The sequence below is a fragment of the Benincasa hispida genome, chromosome 4, assembly GCF_027475165.1.
Source record: "Benincasa hispida cultivar pf3 chromosome 4, pf3_genome.v1.1, whole genome shotgun sequence".
Classification (NCBI taxonomy): Eukaryota; Viridiplantae; Streptophyta; class Magnoliopsida; order Cucurbitales; family Cucurbitaceae; genus Benincasa; species Benincasa hispida.
The window spans coordinates 6560253-6578034 of record NC_143481.1 but is presented as its reverse complement, the minus strand read 5'-3'; the positions used below and the strand labels follow the sequence as shown (position 1 = coordinate 6578034).

The following is a 17782-nucleotide window of genomic DNA, read 5'->3' as shown; positions in this document are numbered from 1 at the left end:
CTAAAGACCAACAGCTGAACTCTTCTTACCACAGATATATTTTTGTGTCTATCGGATATAACCAATCATGAGTACGATGATCCTTCATAGATGCTCGTGAATACAACTGGGCCAGTTTACCATTTTGCCCCTGTAGTTATATCTCACTCCTTAAGTACCATTGATTTCTCTAATGAACAATACAACATGGTTCAACTATGTGTGAACACCTCTTGGGTCAAGAGAAGGTGTGGGGCGCCACATCGTTCGAGCCTTGGAATCAACCCTTAAGGAAGCTATCTATCTACTTGCCCCTACTTCGGGGAAGGAGTGAATTCCATCTCGTGTAGCTGAGTTCCCAGTTCCCAAATCAGCGAATCCCAAAAATGGTAGGTTTGAATCGGCGACCTGGCCACTCGCACCCATACAAATCAAAAGATCGTCCTCAATGGCAGGAGTTCCCAACTCACTCAGGATTGAGGTCATGATTCCTCGTTACTGTTCAGAAGATAAGTAATAGGTAGGGATGACAGGATTTGAACCCGTGACATTTTGTACCCAAAACAAACGCGCTACCAAGCTGCGCTACATCCCTTTCAATTGGTCTACAGTGTCATTGTAGAGAATCCCTGTCTTGTTTTCCACATTTTTTATTTATTTCCTCATCCTAGTGAAGTGAAGTCTCTGTCATGAATGGTGTTAGATAACGAGACGTTAACACTTCATGGTCAGGTCTTATACAAATTCTTTGTATAGGACGCCCCCGCTCACATGTCCCCTACATGGATGATCAGGATCAGACCATCTGTGACAAGTCACAACACTTATGACCATTTCAAAAAGCGGGTCGTATCCATAACGTTACCAGGATAAGGTTTCCCTCCTATATCTATATACTACAGACCATTTTGGTTATCACTCAAGACATGATCCACTTGTATGTCACCACATACATGCTTAAGTTACATACAGATAACTAGGGATTTTATGTTTATTGGTTTGTGGTAAAGCAAATAAAACATAAAATTGAACAAAATCAAAATGTGAAGTAAATATCATATATTATACAACACAAGCGTTCGTACAAATAGTTTACAAACTACAGGACATGAGACTTTAGGGCATCAACCCCAACAGTTATCTTTCAGGATTCACCAGAGGTTGCGTCTCCTTTGGGATTCATTAGAGGTGGTGTTATCCTTCGGGATTCACCAGAGGTTGTGTTTCCTTCGGGATTCACTAGAGGTTGCGTCTCCTTTGGGATTCATTAGAGGTGGTGTTATCCTTCGGGATTCACTAGAGGTTGTGTTTCCTTCGGGATTCACCAGAGGTTGTGTTTCCTTCGGGATTTACCAGAGGTAGTGTTTCCTTCGGGATCCACTAGAGGTGGTGGTTTCCTTTGGGATCCACCAGAGATTGTGTTTCCTTCGAGATTCACCAGAGGTTGTGGGTCCTATGGGACTTACTAGAGGTAGTGGGCATACTTAACTACAGTAGGATAAAAATCAGTTTTTCATGTATGTATGTGTCCCACGAGGACTAGAGAAGTTTATATGTTTCCATCAGAGGTAGGCATCTAGAGAACATAGATGCCTAGCCTGACCCCAGTAGTGAGTTTACTTACTGAGTATTTTATACTCATCATTTCTCATGTTGTTATTTCAGGTAAAGGTAGAGATGCACCGACAATTGACAAGCGGAATTCGTAATCGAGTCACTGGGACCAGTTTTGTGCTTCCGCTCATGATATTTAGATTTCTGTTTCTGTTTTTCAACTTTCAATTCGATGTTTGAAACTTACTATTAAGATTTATTTTTAGACCTATTAATTATCATTTATGATTTATGGGTACCCTATAGTCTGTTTTTAATATATGAATTTAATGAAGATCTTTTGAGTTCAACTTATTTATTTAGCATTTATTTCACTATAAAAGGGTGTCATTTTAAGTTTCGTGCATGCATGTGTTTAGTAACGGCCTAACTTGAGTCCTAGGGGGTCAGATCATTACGGTTGGTATCAGAGCCCACATTTTGGGTTTTGAAGACTGACTTACTACGTAAGTCTAGGTAATCTCTATGGCCCAGTAACGGATTCCTCGTCATCTCCAGGTATGTCTTACTAATGAAAGTTCAGAGTACATATATGAGATTATTGATGTAATGTTTTAGTAGCATGTTTTCTGAGAAAGACCCAGAGGTAGAAAACTAATTTATGAGTTCATGACAAGATATGGCACCTAAACTTAGAGCAAGAAAGACTGTTAGAAGAAGGGTTCAGGACCCTAAGTGCAACATCCACGAGTTCAGGATCCTCCCCCTCTAAGGGTGCAGGAAGAGGGAGCAAAGAGTAGCCAGACTGTCCCAATAGCTCAGAATCCACCTATGACCCAAGTCGATGAGAAGGCAATGGAAGCAATAATTAGTGAAGTCATTGCATCCTCCCTAATGGAAAAACTGCAGGAGCTGATTCGTAACACGATGGCAGGACAGACTACACAGAACCAGGTTCAGGAGGAACAGGTACCACCTGAGCAGTTACAGCAGACCCCCGCAGAATAGAGACATGCAGGACCTGTCTCTTAAGGCTAAGCATTTCAAGGATTTCAGGAAGTTTGACCTTCGCTCCTTTGATGGATCGTTAGGGGATCCCACTAAAGCAGAGATGTGGTTGTCATTGATTGAAACGGTTTTTCATTTTATGAGGTGCCCGAAAGAGCATAAGCTCCAATGTGCAGTTTTCATGTTGACTGGCAACGCAGAAATTTGGTGGCGTTCAGTAGAGAAAATAATTAATATTGGTGGGGAACTTGCAACCTAGGAGCAGTTAAATGAGGATTTTTATGAGAAGTATTTTTCGGCCAACACCCAGTACGATAAGCAGGCAGAGTTCTTGAACTTGAAACAGTGAGTTATGTCGGTAGAGGAATATGAGCAGGAATTTAATAAGCTGTCTCACTTTGCTCCTGAACTAGTAGCCACCGAGGCAGTGAGGACAGAGAGAATCATCTAGGGTCTAAGGAGTGGACTACGAGGTATGGTACATGCCTTCGACCTCAAGACATATGCTGCAACACTGTGGGCCACCGTGAGGATTGATGCTGACTCCCAGGCGAGAGAAAAGTACAGGAAGTTGCTCGGGATTGGGACATCTGCAGGTTAGAAAAGGAAGGCTGAACCAAGGGCTTTTGAGCACCAATAAAGGAACCAGAACACAGTTAATGCTCCACGTCAATGGGGACAACAGGGCTCTCAAGTTGTGACTGTCAAGGAAGATAAGTCGATCTGTACTATTTGTGGTAGGCAACACTGGGGACGTTGCCTAGCCGGCTCTGGGGTTTGTTTTCGATGTGGTAAGAAGGGGCATATGTCAGAGAAATGCCTAAGGAGGAACGTGCTCGAACTCAGGGGCCAGCCCATAAGCTTGTTTCAGGGAGGCCAGAGTCGTCAGCAGCAGCAGAGTAAAGTGTTTTCTACCACTTGGCGCGAGGTTCAGAAGTCAGGTACAATGATGACAGGTACGCTTCCCATTTTTGGGCACTATGCTTTAGTTTTTTTTTACTGTGGCTCTTTGCATTCGTTTATATCCTCCATATTTGTAAAGCATGCCATGTTAGAGTCAGAACCTTTGCTCTTGGCACTGTCTATTTCCACTCCATCAGGAGAGATCATGTTAGCTACTAAAAAGATAAAGGCATGTCAGGTAGAGATAGCAAATCATGCATTAGATGTGACATTGATAATTTTAGATATGCGTGATTTTGATGTGATATTGGGCATGGATTGGTTAACTGCTAATCATGCCAGCATAGATTGCTCCCGTAAGGAGGTCATCTTTAACCCTCCTATAGGAGCCAATTTTAAGTTGGGTTGGGACTGTGGTCCTACCCAAAGTGATTTCAGCATTGAAGGCCAGTAGACTGTTTGACCAAGGAGCCTGGGGCTTTATGGCCAGTGTGGTTGACACTACAGAGGCTGAAGTCACCTTGACTTCAGAGCCAGTATTAAGAAATTTTCCAGCTGTTTTTTCAAAGAATCTTCCCGGACTGCCCCCGCAGCGGAAGATAGATTTTTCTATTGAGTTGAAGTTAGACACAACCCCTATTTCAAAGGCTCCATATAGGATGGCACCAACAGAGTTGAGGGAACTTAAGGTCTACTCTCTGAGCCTAGGAAAGGATATGACTGCAACAGTTATCAACCCTTTTGTTGACATTTACTGCCTACTAAATCTAGCAAAAAATAACTCTGATACCAATATATAAATTCATATACAGCGAATGCCTCTATGGCCAAAATTTATTAATAAAAAACACAACATATTTAGAGTAATTACATTACTAGTTTCACAAGTCTCGATGCCCAAAACCATAGTCCCTATATGAGCAACTGTAACATGTGTACAATATTTACAGTAGCCACCTAACAGACGGGTTATAATATCTTTGTCCTGAAGTGGCAGAGCAGATGTAGAGCTATCTTCTGAGGATTTAACCGCTACCTGGGGGAAAGGAAAACATTTGAAAACGAGGTGAGCTTGTTAGCCTAGTGAGTGACTTAAGAAAGATAACCGATTCTCATGCAATAGTCTCAATAAAGAGATTAAACTGAAATATAAACTTCTACAGCAACCTTGTACTGCTGTATAAACATTTTCCAAGTATAAAACATATAAAGTTATTTTTATCAGAAAACATTAAAACTATTTCTTAGTTGAGAATAACCCTGTTGTGGTTAAATCCCAACATCAATGCTAGTTAAGAGAGAATTCTTTTGCTCAATCTCTAACTTTAACTCCCTACGTGCACGGGGCCATACTAAGTACCGTCATATTTTTGGGTACTTCTACTCAGATACCTTCTCTAAACTTGTCATTCAGTATCGAGCTGCTCGGATACCTTCTCAACTGTCCTTCGGTATCGCGTTTCAAGTAGAACTAATCATAAATGACTTTATCTTTAAAGCATGTAAAGCATAATGCATAGAAAACAGTCTTTAAAGATACTAACGCAATATTTAAACACACATAAATAACTTTTCAATAAACTTTTCATACATGCACACGTTTAAAACATAACTCATGGTTTGCTTGGAAATCACTCTGTAAAACTAGCTGGCATGAGAATAATATTTCTTTAAAACATGGTTTCTTTAAAACATTGTAAATATTTAGTCAAATATTTTAGTCACTGACCTTGATCGTTTAGGAACTTTTCTCTCTTGAAGTTCTTTGTTTACCTCAGCTTCTTTTTGAACCCCTAAAATCCAGATTCAATTTAAAGCTTAGATTACTCATAGTTCTAAGACTTATCTCGTGATACTTTCTTCTGTAAACATGCTCTACAATTTCTCAAGAAGCTTACCTTAAAATCTTACCTCATAACTTTTCGTGGTTTGGCCGGAATCACAAAACCTTCAAGACTGGCCCAAGCTTACCCGACAGCTTGACCCTTCTGTCTTTTTCTCAGTTTCCATCCCGATCCCTTGGAACTTTTTTTTCGGAAGCCCTACCCTGAAAACTAGACTTGCGGAGCTTTCAGGTGGCTTTGAAATCACTCCAAACGCACAAGTATATTGGGAGAACTTCTCGTCTCAAATTGACGTTATTTCCAAACTTCACTGTCTAAATGCGTCTCCTTTTTGAAGTTTTATGATCAACGCATAGATTGCTATCAACGCATATTCTCCTCCCAATACACTATTCTTTATTTCCTCTGAAGAGATTTTGAGTTCTCATTTGAAGTCCTTGGCCCTATTTATAGGCGTCTAAGATTTCTCTAAGGCTGACACCTTCTACTTGGTCGCATGTCCAAGTGTCTTTTCCTCACACCATCAACACAACCTTGCGTCAGCACAAGCCAAGGTGTCTTGCTCCCCTTTTAACAACGCATAGCCCTCAATTTTGCATGTCTTCTTATGCATCCACCTTATTTGCTTAAGGTTTAAGATTTCCTCCTAACAAGCCACATGTCTAGATGACGACCTTGAATGCGTCCATCCTCCCTCATATGTATTCATCCAACTTTATATGCGGTCATCTAGCCACACATGTGCCCATCCAAATGCCGCAACCTTCCTATGTCCGAACACCATCAACCGGCGCATGCATCCATTTAATCTTACCTTGTGCATCTAATCGACACAATTTAGTCACATATGCTAGATGCTTGCAAAGCTCATCTTTGGCTGCATATCCTTTCCTTTCGCATGGCTTACCTTTGTTCTATGCGCTCAACTAGGATAATGACCAACACTCTTTGAACGTATACTACTAGCTTGTCCTATGCACCCACAAGCCCTCGGATGTCCAACGCATAGCATATCACTAATGCATAGTGTTACCGCATACCGTCGCGTAGCACTGCATGCCCCTATCGCTGCATGCCTCTCACCGCATCACCACATGCCCTTGCACCGCATGCATCACCGCTCTATCAACGCATTTCCTTCGGCCGCATACACACATACTATCGTGTCCAACGTCCAGCGCCCTTAGATGTGCAACCTGAGGCTGCTGCATGCGTTATTCTTGGCCACACTTTGGCTTCCTTCAACCCCCCAAATAACCTCTAAATGATCAAGGCCAACACATGGACAACACTTAGTCAATTTTCTTGCTTCCAACGCATGGGTTATACTTAGCAATTTTTCAAGCTTTTCCCAAGAGTCAAGTTTTCAAATTCACACTTTTCTTCTAATTTTTCACCCTTTTCTCTACAATTACACAATAGTTTCCATGTCAACCTACTCACCATACTGGTCTCAGTAGGGAACATACTCAAGTAGAGAAATTGGGGTTCAGGGTTCACAAGTCATCAATCTTGGACAAGGGTTTCATATGCCCTAGTGTGTCACCATGGGGTGCACCTGTTTTGTTTGTGAAAAAGAAGGATGGATCGTTACGTCTGTGCATTGATTACAAAGAGTTGAACAAGGTTATTGTAAAAAATAAATATCCCCTCCCCAGGATTGATGACTTGTTCGACCAGTTGTAGGGAGCTACGGTGTTCTCAAAGATTGATCTCTAATGAGGATACCATCAGCTGAGAATAAAGGAGAGTGACATACCCAAGGAAACTTTTTGTTCGAGGTATGGGCATTATGAGTTCATAGTGATGTTGTTCGGTCTGATGAATGCCCCAACAGTGTTATGGATACAATGAATAGGGTGTTCAAGGAATTCCTTGACACCTTTGTGATTGCTTTTATTGATGACATTTTGGTTTATTCCAAGACAGAGGCTGAACATGAGGAGCATTTGCAGAAATTTTTGGAGATGTTAAGGGCCAATAAGTTGTATGCTAAGTTTTCTAAATGTGAGTTTTGGTTGAGGCAGGTGTCCTTTCTAGGGTATGTAGTATCGAAAGAAGGAGTCTCTGTGGATCCTGCAAAGATTGAGGCAGATACGAGTTGGGCTCGTCCAACCACAGTCAGTGAGGTGCATAGTTTCCTGGGGCTAGCAGGCTACTATAGACGATTTGTAAAGGACTTCTCTCGCATAGCCGTCCCCTTGACTCAGTTGACCCGGAAGGGAGCCCCTTTCATTTGGAATAAGGCTTGTGAGAGAAGTTTCCAAGATCTCAAGCAAAGGTTGGTTTTAGGCCCAGTTCTTATAGTACCAAATGGGTCATGTGGTTTTTTCACTTACGGTGACGTGTCCAAGAAGAGTTTGAGATGCGTATTGATGCAGCAGGGCAAAGCAGTTGCTTACGCTTCATGTTAGTAAAAAAAGCATGAACAGAATTATCCCACACACGACTTGGAATTAATAGCAGTGGTTTTCGCTCTCAATATATGAAGGGACTACTTATATTGAGAGAAGATACAGATCTTCACTAATCACAAGAGTTTAAAGTAATTTTTCACTCAGAAGAAGTTGAACATGAGGCAAAAAAGGTGGTTAGAGCTGGTAAAGGATTACGATTGTGAAATTTGGTACCACCCAGGAAAGGCAAATGTAGTGGCAGATGCTCTAAGCAGAAAGGTGGCTTATTCAATAGCTCTCATTACTAGACAGACTCATTTGTGCATGGAGTTAGAGCGAGCAGAGATTGCAATGGTAGTGGGGAAGGTCACGACACAATTAACACAGTTGTCAGTGCGATTGAGTATAAGACAGAGGATTATTGATGTGCGGCGATATGACCCTTATCTAGAAGAGAGAGTTCGTAGGGTGGAGTCAGGCCAGGATGGCGAATTTTCGGTATCAACGAAAGGTGGTCTCCTCTATCAGAGATGTTTATACGTGCCAGCAGATAATGATATTAAGAATGAGTTGTTGTTAGAGGCTCACAGTTCTTTATTTTCGATTCATCTCGATAACACCAAGATGTATCATGACTTGAAACATTATTACTAGTGGAATGATATGAAAAGAGAGATTGCAAAGTTCTTCAGTAAGTGCTTGATGTGCCAGCAAGTGAAAACCCCGAGACAGAAACCAGCAGGCTTGTTACAACCATTGAGTGTGCCAGGATGGAAATGGAAGCATGTGTCTACGGACTTCATTGTGAGGTTGCCACAGACAGTCAAAGATTTCACTATAATTTGGGTTGTGGTAGACAGACTTACAAAATTAACACATTTCATACCTGGAAAGTGCACCTTTTCAGTAAATAAGTAGGCATAGATATACATGAAGAAGGTGGTGAGATTGCACGAAATGTCTATGTCCATTGTGTCGGACAGAGACCCTCATTTCACGTCTAACTTCTGGAAGAGTCTTTAAGCAGCTTTAAGGAGCCGGTTGGATTTCAATACAGTTTTTCACCCATAGACTGATGGGCAGACAGAGCAATTGAATCAGATATTGGAAGATATGTTGCATGCCTGTGCCATAGAGTTTTCAGGAAACTGGGATATTCACTTGCATTTAATGGAGTTTGCTTATAATAACAGCTACTAGTCCACTATTAGGATGTCACCATTTGAGGCCCTATATGAAAGAGTTGTAGGTCTCCTGTGTGTTGGGAGGAGGTAGGAGAGAGGAAATTCTTAGGACCTGAATAGTGCAGACCATGAATAAGGCAATACAAAAGATCAGAGCTCGTATGCAAACAACTCAGAACAGACAAAAGAGCTATGCCGATGTGAGACGTAAGGACCTGGAATTTGAGTATGTGATAGACCCGTCCCATGTAGTTGACTTTGAGCCCTTGCAGTTGAATGACAACTTGAACTACGAGGAGAAATTGTAGAGATCCTCACCAGAGAGGTAAAGACATTGCGCCGCAGGGAGATTACATTTGTAAAAGTCCTGTGGTAGAATCATCAGTTCAAGGAGGCTACTTGGGAATGAGATGATGAGATGAGAGCCCAGTACCCGGAGCTCTTTCAGGAATGAACTTTCGAGGACGAAAGTTCTTTAAGGAGGGAAGAATGTAACACCCGAAATTTTTATTATTAATGTAATTTACATATTTTGTTTTATTTGATAACATTTTTGGAATTTTGGAAATTTAATTGGATTATGAAAATTTAATTACCGAGTAAAGGGTGTTTCGATTTAATGGTTTAAATAAGGAGAAATTTTGGAAATTGGACTTTTATGGCATATAATTTAATTTGAGATTAATGTCGGGAATTAATTTCAAATTGGAAGAGAAAGGGTTGATTTTGAAGATTTGGGGGGAAAAGAATTTAATAGAATAAAATGTAATAGGAAAAAATAAAATAAAATAAAGTAAATATTTTATTTTATTATATTATATTTTTTCCTTTTCTTTCCTTTTCTTTTATTTTTCTTCCTCTTTTTATTTCCCTTTCTTCCTCGCCGAACGCCCCCCTCCCCCTCACGCTTTCTTCCTCGCTGAAAGCCCCCTCGCTCGTATTCAGCCGCACACCGAACTCCCCTCCGCGACCCACCGCCTCCAGTCGTTCAGCGCTCCACGCACCGCCTCCCCTTCACCTCCCCTCCGCCCAGTCATCCGAGCCTTGTCCCCACACGTCGAAGCCCTTCGACTGCCGGAGATCGTACCTTCCATTCGTGCCTGGATCGTGAAGTTGTCAGACCTGCCAGATCTGAAGCGCTATGAGTCGGCCAGCTGCGTCCGTCTGTCGTGCCCAACCAACTTCCCATCGGTGAAGCCACATCTAAAATGCCGTCTCCAGCCGTGCGCCACCTAGCCTCTACTGCCGTCGTGGTTGTCGTCAGATCTGTTTTGGGTTAGACTTTAGTTTTAGGTATTTTCCTTGAAGTTTTGTGTGTTGTTCTGTTTTGAAATCATGTTGGTTAAAATCCTTTATGATTGGACTTTCAGAAGTGAAATTCAGAAGATTGTGGGACGTTGAGGAAGAGACCAATTTTTGACATAAATTGTTAAGTTTGGGTGAGTAATTGCGTTGGGTGTCTTCTAGGGTAAAAGTACTTATATATATTAAAAAAAATTAAGTTATTAATTTTGGGTTCAAATTATGTTCGGATTGGCCTGTTGGTTTGAGTTTTGGAATTTGTTTTGGGGTCAAGCCACGACTTTGGTAAGTTAAATTTGAGGACATTTGGTTTAGTTTGGTTAATTGGATTTAGCCCCCAAAGAGGAGTTTAAAACTTTGGATTTATTATTTTTGGACTTGGGGTGCTAAATTAATATTTGGAATATATGTTATAGGGTGGATTCAAAGTTTTCCAAGAGTTGTAAGAAGGTTAATTTCTTGGATTAATTTGTGACCAAATTTGAGGTAAGTAATCTTATTACTGGAACTTCCCATGGGCCAGACACTAGATATGCTAGCATGATAGGTGAATATTATGACAGAACGATAGCATAATAGACGGATAGTATAGTATAACCGATGTATGTTCTTATTTGAGGATCTAAAAGATTTATTTGTGCATGTAGATACTTGAATGCTAGTATGAGATGATACTTGAATCCATGAGGTCGTATTTGATATGAGAATATTGAGGCATATATGTATGTTATAGAGCAATGATGTTGAGGTGTATATGTATGTTATAGAACCATGTTGTGATACTTGTAATGTTGAAATTGTGATAGTGTTGAAATTGTGATAGTGTCCTTACTGATTAGTTAGATGCCCACTAGATGTTGTGTTTCCTTCGGGACTCACTAGAGGTGGTGTTATCCTTCGGGATTCACCAGAGGTTGTGTTTCCTTCGGGATTCACTAGAGGTGGTGTTATCCTTCGGGATTCACCAGATGTTGTGTTTCCTTCGGGATTCACTAGAGGTGGTGTTATCCTTCAGGATTCACCAGAGGTTGTGTTTCCTTTTGGATTCACCAGAGGTTGTGTCTCCTTTGGGATTCACTAGAGGTTGTGAGTCCTATGGGACTTACAAGAGGTAATGGGCATATTTAACTAAAGTAGGATAAAAATCAGTTTTTCATGTATGTATATGTCCTATGAAGACTAGAGAAGTTTATATGTTTCCACCAGAGGTAGACATCTAAAAGACATAGATGCCTAGCTTGACCCCAGTAGTGGGGTTACTTATTGAGTATTTTTTACTCATCCTTTCTCATGTAGTTGTTTCAGGTAAAGGTAAAGATGCACCGGCGATTTGACAAGCAGAATTTGTGATCAAGCCACTGAGACCAGTTTTATGCTTCCGCTCATGATATTTAGATTTCTTTTCCTGTTTTTCAACATTCAATTTGATGTTTGAAACTTACTATTAAGATTTGTTTTCAGACCTATTAATTATCATTTATGATTTATGGATACCTTATAGTCTGTATTGAATTTAATGAAGGTCTTTTGAATTCAACTTATTTATTTAACATTTATTTCACCATTTAAAGGGTGTCGTTTTAAGTTCCATGCATGCAGTGTATTTAGTAATGACCTAACTTGAGTCCTAGAGGGTCGGGTCGATATATCACCCGTGAAAATAATATGGAGAAGATTTGAAAGCTTAAGGTTCCTTAAAAAAAATAAAACACTTTATCGGGCACTTAAAAAAATACTTCCAACCAGAGTTAATTTGATAAAAAAAGAAAGAAAAGGATTGGACATCTTACCTTTTTGCCATGTTTGCAGAAAACAGAAAGAAACTATTGACCACATTGTTTTCTCCTGCGAAAGAGCTAGAGATGTTTGGCAACATTTTCTGAAAGAGAATGCCCTAAACGAGGATTTCAATAATAGTTTTATTGACAGATGGTATGTCCTTTCTAATACATGCTCGAGCAAGCTACAAATAATTGCTATATCTTGCTGGGCCATCAGAAATGATCGAAACAATATTCTTAAAGATCTTCATCTACCCTCCCCTATTAAAGGTGCCTTGATCATCAACTATCATAGTTGTTTCATGGAAGCCATACAATTTTTTTTAAACAAACTAAAGCATGTAGAAATTTAGAAGATCGAAGTATACCAAAGTTATGGTGCCCTCCACCTCCAAACAGCTTCAAAAATTAACACGGGTCTTCTGCTTTCTCTCTAACCCGTTTAGGAGTTGTTATAGGATCGTCCGATAGCTCAATCATAGCAATATCAACAATTAATACTCAGAATATTTCAGATGCCCCATAGTTGAAACTCTAGCAATTAAGGAAGAACTAAAACTCACAATCTCTTTAAAAATCCAAAACATCATCATCGAATCCGATTGCATGTTTGTGGTAAATCTTCTTCAAGAGAAATCATCTGCTGTAGCCGAAATCAACTGTTGTATTGAAGAGATTCGATCTCTCCAGATAGATTTTCCTACTCGGTGTTCTCGTTCGCTCCCCGTTCTTGCAAATGTCCTAGCTGATTTTGTAGCAGAATTTGCGAAGAAAGAGCATGAATATTCTATTTGGTTGAAATATTTTCCCATTTGTTTTCTTCCCATAGCTGAATCTGAATGTAATTTGTCTTCTTTGCCCTTTGAGGCTTAAAATATTTGAGCCATTTGTTCTAGAAAAAGTGACACACTTAAAGTCCTTCCAAAAAAAGGAAAAAAAAAGTGACACGCTTTAAGTAGAGTAATACTTTATCTTTTGTAATCGTAAGTTTAAATCTCCTTTATCTCTATTTTTTGTAGAAAAATAATTACAATCCATCTCGATATTCATCTTTTAAGTTGTTCAACCACAATTTACTATATAATAAATTCTTTTTTTTTTAAAAAAAAAAAAATATTTTTGAATTTATGTTTCCATTTTGTGGTTGAGGTGAGTTGCAAGAAGATACATTCAAACATAGGTGAATCCACGTGGGACTTGTCCCTCAATAAATCTAAAAATTTATTGACTAAACTTCTAGTCTTATAAACATAAAATTTTAAATCTGCAACTACCCAAAACATTATAGACCAAATATTACTCTTTGTTATACTATTGAAAATTCAGTTCATTTAGGTTCAGTTTGGTAACAATTTATTTTTTGTTTTTGTTTTTAAAAATTGAGCCTATGGACACTACTTCCATCTCCAAGTTTCTTCTTTTATTATTTATTTTTTTATCAATGATCTAAAAAATCAAGCCAAATTTTGAGAACTAAAAAAATTGCTTTCAAAATGTTTTTGTTTTGTTTTTAGAGTTTAGTTAAGAATTTAGCGGTGTAAGGTGTAGATCATATCAAGAAATGTAGGTGATATAAGTTTAATTTTTAAAAATAAAAACAAAAAAAATCTAATAGTTACGCATTGCCTTACTAATCCTTTAGAATCTTTTTAATTAAAAATTAAATTAAAACATTAATGTAAACTAAATCAAAGATTTGTTTTGGGGAATAGTTGTTCTATTTAATTAAAAATTTGGGGGAAAAAACACTTTCAAACCACTCTCCTTCAAATTCTCTTGTTATTTTAATAATTTTCATTTTCTCTGACTTTGTCCCGTCATCTTGCCGAATCTCATGGCACACATAATTATACTAAACCAAAAATCACAAATTCCAAAACGCGGTCGTTTCAGTAACGATGTTGATTTTTATCTCGCTACACCCTTTGTCAAAATAATCTCCAGTCTCCGGTCAATTTGGGGAACAACCCGCTTCCTTTCTCTCCGCCGCTACCACCGCCATGGCTTCCAAAGCTCCACCGTCGTCCACCGAGAAACAAAGAGACTTCTTCAATCATCTCGAAGCTTACCTCGCAAAGCGAGACGGCGTCGACAAGCTCTTGAAAATCTCTAGGTACACCACCAAAATCATCCTCTCCTCTTCCGCTCTCTCCGAATCTCATCCTCTCACCCACCGTCTCAAGAGCTTCGAGTCCAGCGTCGGCGTTAGTCGCAAGGCCTTCCGTCTCGGCAAGTTCGTCCAGGACCTCAACGCCTTAAGAAATTCGCATTTCGAATCTAATCAAGAACTTCTGCTCGCCCTCCTTGCGTATGGCGGAGAAGGGTTTTATTACTTTGTCGAACAGTTCATTTGGTTAGCTAAATCTGGTTTGATTGACAAACGACACTCGAGTCTCTTGCAGAAGATCAGTGCGTGGGCGGAATTGATCGGCTATATCGGGAGTATTTCGTTGAAATTGAGGGATTTGAATCGTATTCTTGAAGATGAGGCGTGTTTGAAAGCGAGTACTGAGATTGCGGCCACTAGGGGGAATGGACATCGTGAAGAAGAAGAGAAGATGAAGAAGTTGCGTGCGAAAATGTTGATGAAGAAGCTTTCGATTGTTCAAGATTTTGCCGATGGATTCATGGCGGTGGCGGACATTCATGATGGGCACGGCCGGTTTTCAGGTCCTCTTCTAATTTCTTGTGCTGGGCTTCTCTCGGCATTGATTAGCACTCATAAGAATTGGATATCATGCTGAAAATAGCTTTCAATTTTACTAGGCTAAATTTTCTGTTCATTTGAAAACATTCATAGCACAGAGCCACATACTATATATCTCAAGAATAATAAGCACAAGACAGGAATTTTGATCCTAAACTATCAATGTAAAATGATGATTATCGTTAGTCTTCTCCCACATTATTAGCTTGAAGCTTGTTAGAGTTCAGTTCATTGGTTTCCATAACCATTACCATTACAATAATCCTTGACCATAGGTCTCTGTTTTCTTCAATTGATTATGGTGGTATGGTAGCTGCGGCTTTATGATGATCAGAGATTATGTTGTTTCCTTGTGCAAATGTTCTACCAGAGTGTTCATGTTTAGATTAAGTTAAAGAATTTGTTTGAATCTACTTCAATGGCTCCATTTGTCAATTCCTTTGAATCAGATTATTCTAGTTAGATGATGGGTTAGATTTGTTTCAAGTCCAAATCAATTTTTAAGATGTTATATCCATCCTAATCCAAATTAAACTCAATAACTTTTACAATTCAACCCAATGCATATGGTTTTGGTTAGATTGATAGAAACTGTCTTGCTATTGGGGTTTCTTAACATCAACTTCTTTATTGCCATCCATGAATTTTTCTGAGCCAGAAGATCAGAGCAATGTGTAACAAAACAATTCTAACCTCTGCCTCTAATCTATGATTATCATTTGGTATTTTTCTGCCTCTTCATTCTGGTTTCTTTCACTTCACATTCCAATGATCTTTCATCTTTTCAAATTTTGAATTTTGCTGAAATTTGAGCGTTGAATGGGATTGGGGATTCCTTGGTCTCAGTTTTTGTTCATTTCCAACTTCTTGCATGGGATATCCTGCTGAGCAGTTCAGCTCTCCAATCAATTGTATAATGTCACAAGCACCAAGCTATTAGTTTGTTTTCATGAATGGGTTGTGAATTTAAAGCACTGAACTTAGCAGACATTTTGAGATTATTTAAATCACCTTTTGTTATTTTTAAAATCACTCAAAAATATGAAAAACATGTTTAAAATTGTAAAACTAATCGATAATTTGATTTTGAATTATTGAAGACATATTTTAGAATGATTTTGTCCATAACAAAAGTTACTTCCAAAATTTTTTTTTTGAACATATCCCAAATGTGGTTCTGAAAAGTAGTTTAGAAAACATCCGATGTAAACCCAAAATAAGATTTTACAACAAATAAAATAGCCCACAATTTTCTCACCATCCTTCAAAACTTGCAAAATGTGGTATGCCAATTGTGTAGTTGCCATTTAAGAAAGAAAAATTATTTAACGAAATCGTCGCAATCTAATCATGCATTTTAGAAATTTGCATTCTCATAAATATAGGGTACAATTTTGAGGTACTTTTATAGCTTCTTTATTGTACATCTAATAGTTCAAAACTATTGACCACATTATAGTGACTTCTCCAAATAATTAATCCAAAGCGTCAAATTTGGGTCAAAAAAAACAAAATTAGAAAAATGCATTTTTTTGGATTAAACAACGAAAAGAAAAAAAAAAATAAAAAAGTCAAGAGTATTTTAAACAATGTCATAAATATTAAATCTCAATTTTATAGAAATGTAAATAAAATATCAACACTGACAAATATTAACAAACGAATAGCATGAATAAAAAATTTAAAAGATATTTAAAAGTAACAAATAGCCATGTTTTACACTTTTAAATAAGTTAAAGCTTCTTATATTTTGTCTCTTTTTTAATGAAGCAGTGAAAATGTTCCTATGGAATTGCTTAACAAAAAAATAAAAATAAAAATAAAAAGTAAACACATGGTTCTTTTATAGTATGAAGATAAGAGATTGAGAAGATAAAGGTTATACCAATTATAATTTTTTTTTTATTTTTAAAAAAGCTCACTTTAGAAATAATTAACATTTTTTATAAATAATTATTATTGATAAAATGCTTACTTTAGTGATAAGTGACCTATTCACTTTTATGAAAGATGATACTAATATCAATGGAAACGACGTGTTGATATGAAATTTAATACCCCAATTTTAAAAGCATCATTCTCCCTGCAATTTATTTCAATTAAATTAAGGATAAATTACAAAAATCATCTCTGAAGTGAAAGTGTCATGGGTTAAATTAGGTTGAAGATATTTTTTGGACAAACGCAAAAAATAGGGTGGTTGGGTTGGAAACCCTAAAGACCCCAACAAAATCTTCAACCCAATCCTTAAAATTTGAGTTGGAAAAATACATAAAATTATCTACAACATGTGATTAATAACTAAAATTTCATATAATTCAAATGTTAAAAGACCAAATATCTGTCATATTTATTACAAATTTTAGACAAATACAAATATCATAACAATTTTTTTAAAAAAATATTAAAAATTCATAAATTCATTAACCCAAAATAGTCAAACTTTAAGTAAGGAGAAATACATATATAAATATATATATATATATGTTTCAGGTTGGGTTGCTTCAACTCCAGTTTTTACTTGACCAATCCAAGATCTAACCCAACCCAACCAAAATATAAAAAATTCATCTCAACCTAATCTAAGAACAAAACTAACTCAACCCAAGCCAATCCTTATAACTTGGGTTGGATGTTCGGATTGTTTGAATTTTTTAAACACCTCTATCCTAAAATATGTGTAGTTGCAATTATACCTTTAAACTTTTAATTTTTAAAAATTAAGTTCTCAAACTTATACAAGTGTTAAAATTAGACCATCAAAATTACATAATTATATAAGCTCGAGAGTTTAGTATTGATCATCTTTGGGTCCAATTTATATAATTATTGAAAAATTGAGAGTCCAATTTTAAGACTTTTGAAATTGAGAAGTCCAATTTTTGGAACTAAAAATTTAGAGATTAACTTCGAATTTTCTTTATTTCCATCCGGATACAACTAAAAGTTTAAAAGTTTAAAGCTGTATACAGCTACTACTATACTTTTTGCAATTTGTCCTAAAATAAATAAATACCTTCTGAAGATAAAACCGGTCACTAATCATTTTGGTCGGCACGATTACAATCAAACGGCTAGAAAAACGTCAGGCTTACATTCTAAGGGTGGATATCTCTGCACTAAA

General features: G+C 37.8%; 1 protein-coding gene, 2 long non-coding RNA genes and 1 other non-coding gene across 5 annotated transcripts; 2 read left to right on the top strand and 2 right to left on the bottom strand.

Moving 5' to 3' along the window:
• Nucleotides 1–500: 500 nt before the first annotated feature.
• On the bottom strand, nucleotides 501–574 carry TRNAP-UGG (transfer RNA proline (anticodon UGG)). The gene has a single exon. It is a non-coding gene; the product is annotated as a tRNA-Pro (tRNA).
• Nucleotides 575–4251: 3677 nt separating this feature from the next.
• Nucleotides 4252–12656, bottom strand: LOC120075413 (uncharacterized). Its single transcript, XR_016529262.1, has 4 exons — nucleotides 12515–12656; nucleotides 12320–12422; nucleotides 11961–12015; nucleotides 4252–4480 (listed from the first exon to the last, which is right to left on the bottom strand). It is a non-coding gene; the product is annotated as an uncharacterized LOC120075413 (long non-coding RNA).
• On the top strand, nucleotides 9696–11707 carry LOC150036429 (uncharacterized). Of its 2 annotated transcripts, none has more exons than XR_016529261.1 (2): nucleotides 9696–10161; nucleotides 11476–11707. It is a non-coding gene; the product is annotated as an uncharacterized LOC150036429 (long non-coding RNA). The 2 variants fall into 2 exon arrangements; XR_016529260.1 differs by having other exon boundaries at nucleotides 9716–10161; nucleotides 11467–11707.
• A 1116-nt stretch (nucleotides 12657–13772) lies between the features above and the next one.
• PEX11A (peroxin 11A) lies at nucleotides 13773–14843 on the top strand. The gene has a single exon (XM_039029477.2). It carries the CDS (start codon nucleotides 13952–13954, stop codon nucleotides 14693–14695), a length of 744 nt encoding a protein of 247 aa, XP_038885405.1. The 5' UTR covers nucleotides 13773–13951; the 3' UTR covers nucleotides 14696–14843.
• Nucleotides 14844–17782: the final 2939 nt, after the last annotated feature.

Coding starts and splice junctions, on each gene's coding strand:
- PEX11A (XM_039029477.2), top strand. CDS start 13,952: ATGGCTTCCAAAGCTCCACCGTCGTCCACCGAGAAACAAAGAGACTTC.